This window comes from Atta cephalotes (genome assembly GCF_000143395.1).
Source record: "Atta cephalotes unplaced genomic scaffold scaffold00031, whole genome shotgun sequence".
NCBI lineage: Eukaryota > Metazoa > Arthropoda > Insecta > Hymenoptera > Formicidae > Atta > Atta cephalotes.
This window is the reverse complement of record NW_012130095.1, coordinates 1,335,265-1,354,703: the sequence shown is the minus strand read 5'-3', so window position 1 is coordinate 1,354,703 and position 19,439 is coordinate 1,335,265. Positions and strand designations below refer to the sequence as shown.

At 32.2% G+C, this 19,439-nt stretch overlaps 2 protein-coding genes across 2 annotated transcripts in view; one reads left to right on the top strand and one right to left on the bottom strand.

The window, feature by feature from the left end:
* Positions 1–691: 691 nt before the first annotated feature.
* The window catches only part of LOC105620954 (HIV Tat-specific factor 1 homolog), a 32,450-nt gene continuing 13,702 nt past the window's right edge, over positions 692–19,439 (top strand). Inside the window, exon 1 of the mRNA XM_012202429.1 lies at positions 692–1,402. Coding sequence (XP_012057819.1) covers positions 692–1,402 — 711 coding nt within the window. The remainder of the gene's footprint in view (positions 1,403–19,439) is intronic.
* Positions 2,331–9,555, bottom strand: LOC105620953 (C-type lectin domain family 10 member A). The gene is made up of 5 exons (XM_012202428.1): positions 9,519–9,555; positions 3,354–3,626; positions 3,033–3,269; positions 2,731–2,938; positions 2,331–2,559 (listed from the first exon to the last, which is right to left on the bottom strand). The coding sequence occupies exons 1-5, from the start codon at positions 9,553–9,555 to the stop codon at positions 2,331–2,333; spliced, it is 984 nt and encodes a 327-aa protein (XP_012057818.1).

The following is a 19,439-nucleotide window of genomic DNA, read 5'->3' as shown; positions in this document are numbered from 1 at the left end:
CTATATTATCACTAATTATTTTTAGTAATCATTTAAATTTTAACAGACATGTGAACTTTTTGTTAGAGTGGCCGTCTTTAATCTGCAATTTATAGAAACGATCATCAATTATAGTTTTGATGTCTCATTAAATTTTTATTATTATTATAATTGTTGCGTTTGACGTATAGGTAGCGCTGGCATCACGTGACACCTGCTGCAGTCGCGTCCGATGTATATCGCGCGTCGGTCACATAGGCTGGCTTTCTATCAATTGCTCGATAAGATTGAATTATTTTTAATGTTGATTGTCGTAAGTTCGCAAATTACTTATTAATTAGTGCAACAATCACTGTGGAATTTACTGGTGCGAAAAATATTGATAGGTACGAAAGAATTGTTCCACTGTCAGTTCCTATCATGTTTCTAACCTTATTTCTCCAATACTACACGCTATTCTTATTTCAAATTGCATGTCTACGATTAATTTGTTGGATATAAGATTTAAAATATTAATAAGCTATATTACAATGCAAACAGAAGTGTGAGATATTATTTAAAAAAATTTATATTCGTGTAATTCTGTAAACTTATCTGTATTTTTTCTTTGTGTTTATGTTATGGTTATTTATGTTATAATATTGTCAATAAGTTTCTACCTTTCTGTATTCAAGATTTGTTGTTTGGAAGCTAAGCTAATGAGTCATTGAAGATGGCTGATACATCGTCAGTCACAGCAAACATGGAATCAGAGAAACAGGACGATCCTATGAAGAATTATGAATTCGATGGCCAAACGTACATCTACACTGACAAGGCGACGAATATTACTTATAAGTTTGATCAACAGAATAATAAATGGATTGTGAAAGAAGATAATAAAGTGAGTTCTGACAGTAAGAAAAATCTTCAAATGGAAAAGAAGGAAGAATCTGATACTGAAGCTGGTGCAGCTGAAGTTTTTGGTTTTGAAAACGATACGCACACTTATACAGATCCAAATGATGGCAGTGTATACTTTTGGGATAAAGAAAAAAATGCCTGGTTTCCAAAAGTTGATGAGGATTTCATGGCCAAGTACCAGATGAGCTATGGTTTTACGGACACGAGTACACCACAGCCAAAACCACCAGAGCCAAAGCAGCTTCCGCCTACTCAGAAAATCAAGGAAGAAAAGGAGCAAAGGAGAGTAGAAGCTAAACGGAAAGCTCAGGAACCGCCAACCTGGTTTGAAGTTGACGAAGCCCATAACACTGCTATCTATGTATCTGGCCTACCTTTGGATATTACCATAGAAGAACTCACACAACTCTTCACCAAGTGTGGCCTCATAGCAAGAGACGAAAAAGGCAAAGACAAGATCAAATTATATAAAGATGGCAATGGAGAACCAAAAGGAGATGCTCTTTGCACCTACATCAAGGTAAGAATGTATGTTTTATGCTTTAGTTTATAGAATTTATCCTCAATTTGTGCTTTTAATATTATTGATAATGTTGCATCGTAAAAATAGATAAATCAGTATTTTATTATACATCGTTAAATACAGAGAGTATATCGAGAGTATATCAATATTTATGTTGATATATTTACAGACAAGGCAATGAAAAAATAACGAACACAAGAATGGATCAAAAAATAAAGATATTTTATAAAGAGTTTTGTTTTGCTTTTTAACTAACTAACTGACTGCAATTCATTTATAAAAATTATGCACTATGATTAGCGTAACTATGAATATCGCGCTATAATATAATTTAATTAATTACTAAATGATAGTTATAATTACTTATTCATTTCGCATTTATCTCGTGAAATAACAAGCATCGACAACATAAAATTTTTAATCGGTACATGAATCATTCAGGCGATACAATTCATTAATTGTGCAAGATATTGCTTAGCAAAGTAATTGCTGAACTAGAAGAAGATATAGAGAGACGATGATTGCTTTTTTTAGTAATGATGTTACAATATAGATAAGTACATCGAGAATATTTAGATATTAGTAATAGTATCGAATGCGATGGCTACAATATTCTGATCATTAATTAGTATATTAATAGAGCATCTATTTAGAAACTTCAATATTCGGACAGAGGAATCTGAAGGAAGTTTTTCAAGATTAATTTTAATTTTATACTAACTTTTTACGGTTTGCAAAATTAATTTTTACAATAACAGCCACAAATAATATAAATTATAATAAAATAACGTTGGCAGTTCAACAGCGTCATTGTAGTGAAAATTTATCTTTCAAAATGGCTTTTCTCTTAAATGCATATATTATGTAACAGAGCAGTAGCAAAGCTGCAATTATATAATTATGATATAATGATTCAATTTTTCTTTCACGGCTTCAACAAAATCTCCTCCCGCGCGAAATCGTTTATTTTATTATGAAACTGTGAAAGAACGTTGTCCATATCCGCTAAATTCTGGGATTGATGGTATTCATTGGCTAAAAATGCCCCATATTCTCGTCCTTGTGGGAGTACTTGGGCTACCCTTGGCACAGTTGATTGCACACGGGTTCTATTTGCATGATGTCGTGTGCGCTCTTTAGGCATCATCTTCATGCTGTCAAAAATTATTGTATGAAAATTATCAATTATAGAAAATTTAAATTGCTAAGAATATATGTACATATATATTCTTAAAACTTTTTATATATTTTCTTAATAACTTTTTTCTTAATAACTTTTAAAGCGATATTTTATATTAAATATAGTTTAATGAAGATGTTAGTACTTAGAAGGTGGTCGCGATCCTAGTTTGACACCGTGGGCCCATTGTTGATTCTCTCCTTGATTCAACCAATTTCTTCTTGAATTTGATCGATTCTTCTTTCTTTCACTTGATTTCCTTTGTTCATCTAAGTACTTTTTGCCCTTTTTTCTAGGTTTTAATCTTTGATTTTGCGGCGCGAAGGGGTCTTGCGACTTCTTGCGTCTTCTGGCTAAAAAAGCCAAAATGTGGATAAATTTCGTTACATTTATATCAATAAAATTATGAAAGCTTTTTCTGCTGAATATTTTGAATACATTTCTCACCTAAACGGCCGGCGGGTACTTCGCAGATATAATGCTTCCGTTCCATACAACTCCTTGCACTCCATTTATATTTTAAAACAGGATCCATTATGATACAATGCCATGCATATTTTTTGGATCTCGCAGATTCTCCCATTTTCCCGAAACTCTGGAAAACCATCTTTTCACCTGTTACACCCCATTCCCAAGCCATTTGTTGCCAGTTGAAAATTCCTCCGATCCATCGCTCCAATTTCGCTGTTGATTTGTAGATTTAGACAAAAAAATGAATGAATTGAATGATGTAATAATTAGACGAAAAAAAGAATATCTTGTACTCACTAAATTGATCCCCCATTAGATATTTCCTTAACATCTTGTCCTTTCCATTTCTGTCCAATATTGCCAAAGTAGCATTTCTGTCCTTGCAGTGAAAGTACGCCTCTCTCCATGGTGCCGTACCGGCGCTGAGGTAATAACAGAATCGTTTCAATCGAAAGAATCCCACGGGACATGCGAATCTTCTCACGGATTCATGCTGTCGTAACGTTATGGATTGATTAGTCAAAGAACTAATATCAAAGTTTGGCGTCTCCAAAACAGCCGAGGATAAACCTAAAAGAAAGAAGAAATTAGATATGATTAATCATCATTTTTCGTCACATTGTGAAAGTTTTACAATAAGTTTTATTTTCAGATATTTGGAAATATATCTTAGGAATAAAAAAAAATCTTTAGTAGATAATTTAGACATTTATGAAGCTGGTCCCACTTTTTCAAAATTTGAAAAAAAGTAAGCGGAGTTCTGGTTGCCCCTGAAGAGTTCGAGAGTTCTCAATTAGGTTTAGAAAGAGTTCCATCGATTAAAGTGACGAAAACACCGTTGAAATAATTTAACGTACGATAATTCCAACATATTTTATATGATTTCAATTCGATTCTAACTGAAGGCAAAAAAGTAACCAATTTTCATGATAAAAATGACAATGAGTTGACACACATTATATAGGGATTCTTTGGAATAAGTTCAGGAGAAGATAAATTTTACCGAAAGAATCAATTTAATTCTTTTTAACTTTTGTTAAGAAACCCGTTTTCTCCGACATATTTTTAAGAAACTACGTGCCCTTGTTTGGATCGACTGTAAGGTACGCAATCGATCGTGAGGCAGCATTGTGCGTGACAATACTAGTCGACGTTTTTTGTTTTTTTTTGTCTTTTTGCAAAAACAGAATCAAAGGGCGTGAACTACTATTGTCAGACATCATGTGCGATCGGACACCTAGTTCCTTAAAAATGCAGTGGACAATACAGGTTCCTTAACGAAAATCTTCTGTGAGATCTACTACCATCCTCTGAAATTTGACTCAGAGATCTTGAAATATCCAGTATTTATGATTCTTACTTTTTTAATGGTCAGAATTCTTTTGAAAATATATCACTTTAGACTCTTCGAAGAAGAGAGTCAGAACTTTGTAAATTATATTGGAATACTAAAAAGAGCGTAAAAAAAGGTATATTCGACTTCGTTTGTATTTGACAGTAACTTTCAAGTTCTATTTTGGCATGAATTTTATGTTTTGATAATTCTCATTTCAATTCTATTTTGAAATGTATATTTTTATTTTTTTACTTGCATAATATATGTTGCGCATAATTAATGTGTTCCAAGTGAATACATTTTTGTTCCGTGGCCTTGAACGGAATTTAAACATTATGTAATGCTGTCTGCTATTCAAACGTGACTAGGCGCCACACCATTTCATAGCGTCATAGACATACGAGTATTATCGATCATTAAATTGTTGAGCATTGTTTCGTAAAATAGGTTACTTAATCCTCCATCTCATATAACATTAAATTCGCAGCGTTCTCAGGTTTATCATTAAAATGTAAATGTCCTATCTCGAGGACACACCCGCGTTTCATCATGCGATTTCTGTAATCTGAAGTAAACTTATAAATCATGGATTTTATCTTTGTATTCATATGTATTCGTCTCAGATGTATATTTACGCGATATTGTAGACTTTACTTATCTGGCAAGAAAAAAGGTAAAGAAGCATATTATATTGATGACTCTTATTATAAGGAAAAAAATGAATTTTATTCATTATAATTTTAATGATTTATCTACGAAACATTCGATTGATTCGATTGATTGAAATGTTTAAGGCGTGACAGATCCTTTGGATGAAATAGACCGGCATAAATAGAGCAGCTTCTACGATAAGGATATGCGATACCGATGTGCAAACAATAGGCACCGTTATCTATAATTGAAATGGCAGATTGAAACCCTTTAACAAAGATTTTAAAATACAAATGATTCAAGAGATTTTAAAAGCTTTTGTAATTTCCGTATCTGAGAAGGTTTAACAATTTCGAAAAGGATATAATTCGCGACTTAATTCTACGAAAGATTGTAGCGGAAGGATTTGTCCAACAAATGTGCCAACGTTTATTACAAATTAATGTAGCTGTTACAAAAATTTACGTGTAAACGGTGTATCAGTGGTATGTTAGAAATGATTATTTGTTATATGTGTCCAATTAATTACTCAAAGATCCATCTTTGTGAGTCATCGTCGCATAGACGAACCTTGTGGCGCGCATGTCACCATAAATTCCATTTATGATATACAACTAGTATACGACTATTAATAAATACCAGAGATTTAACCTTTCCGCCCGCAGACTTCCAATATGGAAAACACATTCTTGTTCGCACGACAATTACATGTGGAAGATTCGAGAGCTTCTATCAAGCTCCTATCTAATCCACGGTAATTTCTAGCGCGGATAAATCGAAAGATAAACAAATTGAAATAAGTGGAAAAAGGGTATTAAACTTCTAATAGCCTTCTATTAAATCGTAAATTTACTTAAATTAGAATAACCGCTTATCACGATATCAGCTGTTTCGACCTCGATAATAAATGACGCGAGGTTATTGAATTGGAAAGCAACTTTAGCTACGCGTTCTTTTTTCTTTTTTTATTATCTTCGTAATGAGCAAAAAGGCTCAATGTGAAATTACGAAACACTCATAAAAATAACGCATTAAAAATAATTATTTTTTCAAGTAGAGATTGAACATACGATGATATTCGACATTTTTTGTTCTATTAAAGTGTTTTATTTCATGCACTTTTTTTTAACAGAATCATCATTCACATTGCTAGAAGCGCAAATAATATGTTGTTTTATTCTAAATAAAGGTTAAATTTATGTCATATAGTATTTTTTAAATATTTAATTGCTTAAATATTTAATTGCTGATAGTAGAATTTTGGTATTAAATTATATTATGTGTATATACAAATGTGATATGTAGACCACAGATGTAAATGGATCGGTATCAGATAGTTAATCGGTTAGTTAATGCCCGGAGTGCATGTTAAAGCATAGTGATTGCACTGAAAGCCTGTTTTGAAGCAATCAAATGCACGTTTACATACATCAAAATTCTATGAGAACTGGTTTCTATGAATAAAAATCAATAGCACTGTCAACAGTTGCACGCCTCTTAATTACAGTGTGATCAATTTTAGTTAATCATCGATTGAATGTAGTACTGCGCATGTATTAATTTGAATGAGCTTTGTAATTATCCAGAGGAAAACTTCAATCGTGGTTAAAATAAATTATAATTACTTGGTTAACATAATAATTATTTTTTATCTAAAAACATTGTAATTATATATGTATTATAAATTTCACGAAATATCCTTTGTCAAAATTTACTACACGTTTAGTTGTACGTGAATTTGCAAACTATGCTGAACTTTGTTGCAGCTTTGGACGCCGCAATATATGACTTGTTTTAAAATGCGAGACATAACAAACGAGATGGGCAGCACGTATGTTGCATATTTCATTTCAGCAGGAAATTCAAGTTTCCGAGAGGCTGTATTTAAATCTCTAATGTGAAAATTCATCCTAGTTTCCTAGTTTTTACAAAACATAATTTGATACGAGTATGAAATTAGATTTTTTATGTTCCAATTTTTTTATTTAAAAATTAAATAAAAACTGTTACTAGAATTTTTTTCTTAAGAACATTATATTTATGAGTATCAGAAATAATTTTTTCTTGATTTGCACACCTTATTGTAACATATACTTCTTATCACAGGTGCGCAAACTGCTGCCTGATACTAAAATAACTTTTGCGTTAGTGGCAGAAAATGAACTGTGGAAGTAGCGGCAGCTTATTCACATAAATATTCACCATATAGAGAAGTCACGCAAAGGATTTTTCCTATTCATGGACGCAATTATAGACAATCGTTTTTTAAAATTGATACGAATTAGTGAATTCCTAAATAATTGATATTTTTATATTGAAGAAAAAAATAGAATATTCGAAAAAGTAAATCAAAGAAATATAACGTCATTTTTGTTAGCGAATTTACACGACATGTAAATACTGTCACATAGTTACTAATTGCAAATATTATGAGTCGTAGTCGATAAACTTGCATAAATATCTAATGTATGCTGAAGCTATAGTTAGAATTCCTTAAAGTTGTAGTTGAAGTTTGATAATTCTCGTTTACAGCATCCATTATCGTCGATAGCGTTGTATTATGATTGTATTTTAACCTTCAAAGAAGATCCCGCGAGTTATCCGATATTTTCAAGCTCGTCTAATCGACTGATACCGACAGTCGCGACAGGAAATTATATTTATGTGCATGTCTGTCTATAATTTGCACTTTCATTCATACAACGTTTATGGCACAAGGCTAAACCTCAGTCATTTGGGTGGACATTCTTCTCATATTCATTTCCAGAATTTATCGTCACTTTCACGAATGAATTACTATTATCGGTATCTGGTCAATTAACTTTTGATTTTTATTCATCACGTTGTCAAAGAGAGTTGAATTGATTCAGGTTAAAATTTTATTCGTCATAAATCATAAGGATTATGAGCGTTCGACTATAACTAATCGTTGAATAATTACATCATTTTTATTATGAAATAAGCTTTATCAAATTATACGATTCAATGTGATATACATATCTTTATAATAATTATACCATTGACTAATTTTGAATTTTCCAATTTATACGATCGTAAGCATTTTATGATTGTTGTCCAAAGCTATTCTCGCCACAGATCTGATTTGATGATATCAGATACCATTCTGCTGGGATCGTTTCCGCGTTTAGATTCAATCTTGCGAAAATAAATCGTTACATCTGTTCAGAAACTACATGTCTGTTGAACTAGGACATGTGTTTCGATCGTTAATATATTCACGGTTTCCATCAGAAAATGCACCGATAAAATATGCGTGTCCCAAAACTGTCTGCGCAACGTTTCACTTGTAAGTAACGTTAATCTTACGTGCAGAAATTTCACATACGTTTCATATAAAATATGCATTTCTTTTATAAGATTCGCTTCAAACTTTTATCGAACTTTAGCGGAGCATTGAAGTCGACTTTCTCAAGAAAAATGTGAAATAAAACAACGTCAGATTAAACAGGATTAATAATCAAAGCACTTTTCGCAGAATAGAAAATTTTTTTGTAAGAACATAATGTTAGCTTATAGTTCTATATAACAGATTTTCGCGAAATTTTTATTTGTTTGCTGTCATTTATAATTTTTTTTGTTAATATTGAAAATTAGTTGTGTTATTAGCAATATTATTATATAATTTTCACATTCGTGCACAGAACAATTACACGTTGTATTGTCGTAACTACCTACGATCTATATTGGAAGTGTCATTAGGCTGCCAATTAGCAAAGCTCGTAAATGCTAACAGATACAAACAGCTCAATAGTATCTCTGCGTCGAAAGATATTTATTGACGATTATGTTTGAATTATTCTAAACAAAATCATAATTATATATAATTATATATTCAATTATATTCAGTACTTTTAAATTTACAAATTAATATTTCATTTTGTATTAATTTATATTAATAAATAAATAATGATTAAATTTATCGAAAAATTTTTTATGAAATTATAATAGATGTTATAATTCAGATACGATTATTTATTGATTATTTATTATTAATTGATACAAGCTTACATTTCGGCAAAATTACATAAAATAATGGATTAATCGCGAGGTTAAACACAGGTTAATTATATAATAATATCGAATTGTGCTATTATGATGAGAATCATAATTGATGAGGGAGGCCGCATCCTGATTCTCTCCTGTTAAACGACTATTTATTACTGTAATTTCATTGTTTCAATACACAATACGATTTCCAAATACGGTATCCATCGTAAGTTGCGTTCTGCGGGTATTTTTTTTAATACAATACTTTATCCCGCAAATTTTTAATTACTATAATTCAACATTTCGAAAACGTATAATCATCTCTTTTATTACCTATTATTTTTCGAATTTATCGCGCGTTGGATTCTCTCTATGTTTATCCACTCACCCATACTCTATCATCCCTTCTCATTGGGATCGTCCGCGATCTGCTTAATCCACTTTGCGCACTTTAAAAATTTAATTACCTGCGACACACAGAAACAGGGCCCAACACTTCCACATGTCTATTTTACACGTCTTTTATTCGCCGAGGTACACAATATAGAAGTCGCAATACGCATGCAGGATCGTCCTCATTCTCATTTCTTCAACCTCGCCTTGCATTCAATTTTACATATTGGTAATCCTAGTTTCGTAAAGTCGCAGAATCGCACGAAGAAGAAAAAAGGATCTGACTTTTGCACCCTTCGTCCTTCTTTTTTTGTTGAGGTCGTAGATATTTCTATCGTGGCCGATAGAATATACCCAGACTATTCTGAACGATGAGGACCGTTCTTCGACGGAGGTTCGTGGCCGACTGAAGCCGCCGCTTCCATTCCGCTTGGCGCGTACCTTCGCGCGCTCCGAGCTTACGAGCGGAATTCTCTCGCGCCTCCCCTATCGCCAGACGCTACCGCGATCCTTTTCTCAATCCCAAGGAACTACGGATCTGTCGTATACTGAATTTGTCTGTCTTATCCCGATTTAAAGCGAATATGTTTCGCGTAGTTATTCGTGGAGTAGCTGCGAATTATTCACGTTGCTATTTTGCATATTATATTTATTTTAGAAATTACCTGTGAAACGTTTTTGTGAAAAAATTTCTTATAAAATACGATTCTTAGTATATATATATATATATATATATATGTAATAATTATTATTTTTATCGCGTTAGATTGATATTAGATTATTTATTTTATTATTAAATCTGCATTAAATCTGCATTCTTTTAATGTCTAACGTTTGCCTTGATTAAAATGATTTCGAAATAGCGGAATTTATACGTTGTACATACGAACGCGTACAATTTAATGACTTCTATTCACGCTTTGCATAATAATCACCAAACCGTCTTAAATCTCAAGGATATATGAACTTAGCAAGCATAGAACGTGCGATAATTACGCGTCAACGATATAGGAATTGTTGAACAAACTTGATGAAACTGCGACTACTCGCAAAATGTTTGAGAAACTGTGCGTCAACAAAGCTGAAGTGCCTCAACACATTGCACTCAATATCATTATCATAAAACGGAGCGTAGAATAAGTATTAGTAACTTTGCAACAAAATAAGAGAAGATTTCAGACCATCCAATGCCGAGAGCACTTTATCAGCAATCAGGATTCTGTGAATAATTAAAACTACCGAATTATTATTATTGTATCAAATGATGTAAAGTTAATTACATAAAAAGGAAGGATACATAAAGCACAAAATGATTGTCATTATTTATAGCGCTCATAATTTGAAGTAGTATAGAATTAAGAATATTTTATACATATTTTTAAAATGATAACAAAATTATGAAAAAATTACAGATTATTCACGTTTAAAAATAATATGACAAATTTGATGACGGCTTACTATCTAAATCAAGCTATTTTAATAAATAATAGTATTTTTTAAATCTGTGCTCTAATAAAAATATATGGAAATGTTATATAAAATAATTGATAAACATCTCAATTTTTAAGTATAAATACATTATATGTTCAAGATTATTTACGTAAACGATTATTTGCGATGCACGAATTAGTTGTCCAGTAAATAAAATATTTATTTGTTTTACATCTTTGTTACTAAATTGCAATGAAACTTTGCATAAATTATTTTGAATATTTAAAGTATCTACTTATAAAAAAATGTAAATTTTTAAATCATTTTTAAAATTTTAATTTTTAACAATAAAAAAATAATAACAAATAAAATAAATAAACTACAGAAATGTGTTATTAAACAAAAATATAATCTTATTCACACAACTTTCATATGTATATAGTTTATTTGAAGTGTAAATATTAAATACACTTCCAAATGTAATTTTCTTTGCATGCACTATACGTGTAATACATCCTTAATCAAGCTATATGGAAAAATAATTCAGTAATAACTTTCGATATTTTTGTTTACCAATTATAATTCCGCTTAACTATTAAATTATGTTATATGGAGAGTCAACTGTTACTTACAATGATTATATGCAATATGTAATTGTAAGCAATGAAAAAACATAATTCCGCCACTGATAAATTCAATTTTTATATACATAATTATGAACAATGTGAGAATACTGTGAAAGCGTGACGACCTCAAATTGAGCGTATATACACTTCTAAAATATCATCGAGACGAGATCTATCAGATGAGCGTTTCCGTTTAGTGGCAGCCTGCCAATTGGGTGCATTAACGTCTATCGTTCGATAGTATCTTTTGGAGAGTCAACATTTAAATGGCGCTGATTAGAATGTAGTAAAGAATACTAGAAAACGAAATGTCAATAAATATCTAAGATATCGCGAGGTTAAAAGCGTAATTTGTCATCGTCGAATCAGACTTCGCGAATCTTAAGTTTAATTATTCTTACTGGTTTATCGTTTAGGGAGATTCAGCATAGTTCGAAAAACATGATACGATACTCGAAAAAATGATGTATTCTGAAAATCTGACTATCGCATTGCAATGTCAAAAATGCCGTGTCTGTTCTATTTTATCTCTGAAAAATACACCGACTGCACATTTGTGATAACTATTATACACTCTATACGACGCCTTTAGTCGCTATCGCGGTTGCATAATTTAGATAAATCCACGTTTCTCTCCATCTTCGTACAAGAGATAGCTATTTTTGCATACGTCTTGTATCATGCAGTAAATATAAATAATAATAACTTATAAAGATGATGATAATGATGAAGTATTAATATATTAAAACTTTTGAATATTGCATGTTTAATCAAGGTTAAATAATGTATTTAAATATTACGTGTTGGAATTAAAAAACTTTTTTGTATACCTGTGACATCAAAGCACGATTTTCATTTTATTTTTTATCACACATAAATACAGGCCGTGTTTTCGCGGATGACGATGGGAGTGATGTTACGAATTACTATGACGGCGATTCATTTGTGCATTCCTGATGCTTTGAAAGGTACACCGGGAATGCTGCAATTCGCGGAATTGCAATTTGGGGTGGGCTGACGATTGCGTGCCTGAAATCACAATGGTACGATTGACAGATTCAAGTAATTCTAGATATTACGTCAGGCATTATGGAGATGTAGATACAGTGATCATGTTTATAGCTTGAGAATCACCGTCACCATAGTTTACGTTAGTGTAATAGTACGTCTAATCAGCCATTTAAAAGAGTTATAATATTACGTCAAGAGTTAGTCATTTAATAGAGTTAGCTCATTTTTTTTTCACGCTTGAATAATCTTATTAATATGTAAATTTCCTGAATTTCCACATGAATTTCATACACTAAGTTTACAAATTAATTGTTTTTTTAAGCATAAATTTTTTGTGATATCTAAAATTAATATTTAAGATAGAATAAATATTTATCATGTTTTTTTATAAATTAGATTTTATTTTCAATATTTCATATTCACACATGTATATACATATATGCAAAACTTAAAAACATAAATGAAGAAAATAGCAATGGTAATTTTATTTTATTTTAAATCAAGTTGTCATATTAAACAAAGTTACGATGAAAACAAGGTATCGATGTATGTTACATGTTTCCTAAATCTCTCTCAAGAGTAGAAGAGTAAGTTATAAGTGAAATATTACTTGATAATGTATTCGATAATATCTAAGAAAAATTGGAATGCATTGTTCTTCCAAAATTTAATCGTGTAGTGTACAAACAGTAAATTGTTATCACTACTGCAATCGAATCATCAGGAGCTCGATCTGACTGAAGTTGTTCTGACTAGATTTACAAGCGGATGCGTTTTTCTTTTATGTGCATTTACCGCAAAAGGAAGCTTTCGAAGCAGCGCGGAAAGATCCATTAAAACTGCATCTTATAAGGATGCACGCAATGAACGGTTTTGCTGAAGTATCTAAAATCTAAAATGAAGTATCTGAAAAATCTAAAAATTTAATTAGCTATAGATTTAAAAATAATTTTATTGAACTATCAAAACAATTATGTAGGACGTTCAAATTAATTACTAGAATGTTAAAACTTTTTGTTCAATATTGTTCATATTTGAGATTCCTACATAATTGTTTTGATCCAACAAAATTATTTTTAGATCTGTCTACACTGACAAGGAGAAAAAAATTTATTAAATCCCAATAAAACATATAATATTTTTTTTCAGTACTAACATTTTTCAATATATAATTAAATATTTATTCACAGTAAATAAAAAAATATTTACTCAATAAAAAATGATAGTAAAATCAAATGATCTCTTGTAATGTATCAAATGTAATCAAATAGAAATGTTTACATTTAATAAACATTTAGTAAATATTTAGTTTGTTCTTTCCATATCCAACGTATAGGATATCCAACGTACGTAAAGAATATTTGTAAAGAAATGTTAAGTTTTATTGATCACTAAAAGAAACAAGTAACATTTCATTCAGCATCTTCAATCATTTAATCGTCAATAGCCGGAGGAAAGATCGAAGTGATAGATCTCGCCGTTGACGATGTTCATATCCATTCATAAGACGTTTTTTTTTACGGAGAAATTTCGTCGATGTAAATTAGCAATTTACAAAGTCGTAATTTCTGCAACGTTAGTCAAATACCGCGTTAACAGTTCTTAATTGTGGTGCCGGTGTGCTCGCCTGTAAATGCGATGAGAAACAAAACGACAATTTTTATGAGCGCATCCGTGTATTATATGTTCGTGCACACTTCAGATCTTATGGAATTCCGGAAACCGGTTTTGCAAAATATACCGCGTGTATATGCGCTCGTAACACGTAGTGTCGTCTCGTACGAAAAGAGACACGCTGCTCCTAATATGAGAAGAGTTTTATCGCGGAAATTTTGTAGTAGTTCGATAAGATACAATAAAGGCGAAGATATGCTCGTCTCGTTAGAAGAACGGAAATCAGATAAGAAATAAATATTAAATGAATGACTTGCTAGAACTTGCAAGGTCAGGTCAAGATCAATGCATGATATTTTAATATGTTAAAGATCAAACGAATTACTCTTTGTGAGATTGGACAATTCAGTATCTACAGGATATATAAACAGATTTCTCTTTTTTAATTAAGTCCAGCATCCATTACGTTATAAAAAATATTTTATTCTAATTTGAGCGAATTGTCGATCAAAATTCTACTCTTGTAGTTAGTTCGAGAAACATCCCGCAGCTTCCCGACATTTATCTGCAAAGTGAAATGTATCCCAAAATACACATCTCAAAGGAAGCCGGATGGTGGTAGCTGGTACTACTCAAGATAGGGCTGTAAGATACAGCGATATATTATTATTCTAGCAAGAGTAGGAAATTATTTTGTAATGAATGTCGCATGTCTAATGAGAAACACTTTATCAATTTTAAATTGCAGTGTTTTTTTTATCTGCCGTCGAATATTTCGAGTATTTCGATTTAAATTCTTTCCATTAAAAACTGTTAAGAGTTTCATATAACTACTCATTACAACTCTTTAAGTTAAAGATCTCTTGACTGGCGTGATAATTTCGTGAGGCAAATTAGGTTATTAAAAATTCAGCGTACGCATCTCTTGCGATGACACGTTCGGTTATACCGTAACTGTAAATCGGCCACGATGTAATAAAACTTACATGCGCGATCATCAAGTGTAATTGGCTGACTCATCCCTGGAATTTCGTGCGATGCAAATTAGTGGGACAATCACGATCTTAAATGTCAATAGCGTAGGCGTAGCACCAACCATGCAATCATTTTAATGATAATTCAGTATGATCCTTTAGTTGAGTCAGCGTTCCGCGTAATGTACACGTTCTCGTCGCACACTTTGCACCGTGTTTAATTCAACGCGTCAACACGCCTTATCATTTAGCCCTCGTTCTTTTGCGTCTAAAAATAGTAAAAATAACAGCATGAGTTAAGAAATGAGATATTGCTGTATATGCAATAGATTTTTACGTTCTAGTCAAAACAGAATTTCAAATGATCTTCCATCGTCAGCTTCTTTCCATCTGTCTCAAGTGAATCTTCTTCAATGCGTTCCTCAGCCTTGCACTTCAACCTGTCTCTTTACTTACGGATGTTGCGGCGGTTATTGGAATGCGAATTATGTAGAACTGTGAAGTATGTGTCGTTAACGGAGCAAAGTTGCAAGAAAAGATAATCGATGAGGACATTTCTTTCTTATTTAAGAAAAAATTTCTGAAAAAAAGTTTTTTCAGATCTGTTCTTTTAAAAGTTTTAATGAATTGTCACGTCGCGTGCGTAGCCATGGTATTTAATGCATCTCGGCGAGAAATTTGGCCGAGCGCCAGTAATGATAATAGACGTCGGCTAACTATAGTTGCTTAAAGGGAACGTCAGTGTTCGTTCCGAAGCATGTTAGATACACGACATCTCACAATAACGATGATCCATGGCGCCTCGAAATCTTGCCGTTCGTCATTAATCAACGTTATATGCAGATAAATGGATATTTCAGATGCTGTCTTCTATACATACGTAGCATTTTACATCTATTAAGCATCTCGTACTATGATAGCTTGATGTTCTTCATTAAATTACCTTATGAATTTTTAAATCGATATATTAAATGCAATGCAATTACATCAGTTACGCGTATTAGTCATGCAAGAAATCACATCACGACGTTTATATTCAGAGAAACTTATCTTATCGGGAAGCACACTCGCGAGCAGTCACGTAATTGTCTAATTTATGTATTCTTAGTACGTTAGTTGTGATTACACAGAGAGGAAACTAGAAAGCTCATTAGCACGTATAGATGGACAGTCGTAAAAAGCGAAAAGCCTTAATGAATGTACGCTTTTATTGCAACATTTATGCACACTATCTGTGCAAAAGATCTGTGTTAACAGTTTGTAGAAAATCAATTTGAGATGAATTTGAATGTCTTGCCTGTAAGATGTGAGAATATTTTCTCAGTGACGCGTGACTGCGTCACTGACTTGTAACATGTATTACGTGTATACATCGACTGGAAGAAAACACGTGTAATTTAACATGAACTGGATGCGAGGGTATACTATAATTGTGGTGATCTAACATAGGCCGTGTTGCGAGATGACCGCGGGAGCTGTGTCTGGGTGGTCGAGAAGCCTGACAATAAGTCGAATCCCATTGGTAGCTGCCACGGTCGAGTTACGGATCTGGAAAGACTGGAATCGTATCCACAGAACCGGCATTTTAATCACTGCTGGGCGTTTACGCGCGAACAACGATGATCTATGTCTACATGTCAACTATATAGATTACCATTTCACGTGTTGCCTAGTCGACGTACGGATAGCTGTGCTTTCTCCTCCTTAATCTTCTTTAGCAAAATGCTTGTTTAAGTTAAGTATTTCCGAGAAGTTGACCTTAATAGAGGAAAATAATTATTATGAATTGCATGTACTTCCTTGACATCGCGTAAATGCCTTATCAGAATCACACAGAAACGGTTGCAGTGGGAAATAATACTGGTTTCGTGACATGAGACAGATCATGCGATAGGAATTGAGAAAGGAGATCTCCCATTTAAATTACTTTTGCAAGTCCTGTGCGGAGATGATGACGTCAACAGTCACGTCGCTTTCCTCTCGCGTCCCACCAGCTAAGGGCTAAGCGAAAGCGAGACGTGTTGAAAGAAAAAGAATGGAACCTTGAAGTTGTCTGGCATGTGGGTGTTACAGGATGATGCATGAAAGGAACGGCGAGACCCTTTATGTCCACAGGTTCTTAAGGTGTGTTTACGTGATTCTTGTTTCTCGTATAGATATCCTTGAGTCTAGAACTTTCATATGAATGATGAATACAAATACTAAAATTGTAGCTGTTGTGTTTTTTTTCTACGTAACTTTCTTCACGAAGATTGCTTATGATATAAGAATACAAGCTGTACCACTGCGCATAATGGCGATAATAATATTGGAAACAACCAAATTTTGGTCTATGCACTTTCCTGCGTATAAGAGCTTCGATATATTGGAATATTAGCCAATCAACTTTAGCTTCAAATTCATTCTCTTAGCGTATTCCTTGGAAATAATACCTTGTCGTCTTACATCATGGTATTGCTAATTAGCTATAAACTCTCGATTTATAGCAATTTTACGAGTAGTCAAAATTATTTCTTATTTTGAACGGTTTGGTAGACATGTTGAAATAGTAGAGTAGAAGGAGACGCGGCGGGGATCATTTCGAACCCAAGAATTTCGCCTAAGTGGGTCGACGCGTGACGGTAAATCATTATGATCGCCTTTGAATACTTCCTGGAATAGCCTTCGCTCGATGTCTCGATCTTAAAGATATCGAGCATATAGCAGGGAAGCTATTTTTTAGGTCATCTTTACAAGGGAGACTTGTCTCGGAGATCATTACGTCATTCTTCGTTGTGACATCGCTCTGTGTGCATATTTAGATAGTCATCATTCTAGTCACGTTTGTCTCATCGCGTATTATCACACCAAATGCATATGAAACAAGGACCAGTTGCTGCATTATGCAGACTGTCTCGAGATATTCAATCACCGAATTTAAGGTTGGCAGAATCTTATCTCGCCGGATATCATCAAGCATTTCTTCCCTGAAAATTTCCGTTGCTATAAAAGGAGTATTATTCTTATTTGTCGTATCTTTCTTCGAAAAAAGAGAGGCAGTAGCAAATCCTTATTTCCTATTCATAGTATCCGCCTATGAATGGCATGAAGTCACGGTTAAAATGGCGCTAAGCTGCTGAGGTTTTACGGGTTTTGTAAATAAGCGTGACACCATTACTGCTCTGAAATGGTTTTGCTATTTCTGATACATACATTATACGCTTTTTGACATCTAATGTTCAAAACGCGAACGCTAGTGCAACAGCTTAAAATAATTCTTAGAATGTTTGCGAATACAGTTGATAATCTATATATATGTGTGTATTAACCTCCACAAATGTGTATCGAAACGATAAATTATTTACATTTTTATGACTTATCCATATACGAGAGTTCCATAGAATTTCTTTGAAGCTATTAAGAAATATAGTTTAGTTTTGACGATATAATCCGTAGTTGTCGGCTTAGGTTTGGAATTTACGTTTAATTTTAGCTTCCTTTTAATCTTCTGATCTTTAGAGTCATCAATTTTTTTTTACCTCTTCTGTATGCTAAAGTTTTGTTAAATATTTTTCTTTTTCGCGTAATACAACTCAGAAAATTCTTATTAAAAGTGTTCAAATGTTAAAGATGTATTAGACGTATAATCCCTGCAAAGAAAATTAAATTTGAAAATTTAATATTTACATTTCAAATAAACAAATATATATGAAAGTTGTGTGAATAAGATTATATTTTTATTTAATAATACATTTTTGTAGTTTATTTATTTTATTTGTTATTATTTTTATTGTTAAAAATTAAAATTTAAAAAATGATAAAAAATTTACATTTTCTTTTATAAGTACTTTAAATATTTTAAAATAATTTATGCAAAGTTTCATTTCGATTCATTAATTAGTTACAAAGATATAGAACAAATAAATATTTTGTTTATTTATTGGACTAGTTCATGCATCGTAATGTAACTCTACGTAAATAATCTTGAATATATAATGTACTTATATTTAAAAAATAGATATTTTTATCATTTATTTTATAATGTGATACATTTCCATATATTTTTATTAGAGTACAGATTAACAAAATATTACTATTTATTAAAGTAATTTATGATCCAGATAGTAAATCGTCACCAAATTTGTCATATTATTTTCAAACGTGATTTAGAATAATTTGTAATTTTTTTCATAATTTTGTTATCATTTTGAAAATATGTATGAAACATCCTTAAGTATTTTACGTGCACTCTCTCTCTCTCTCCTNNTNNNNTCTCTCTCCTCTCTCCTCCTCCTCCTCTACTCTCTACTCTCTACTACTACTACTACTACTACTACTACTACTACTACTACTACTACTA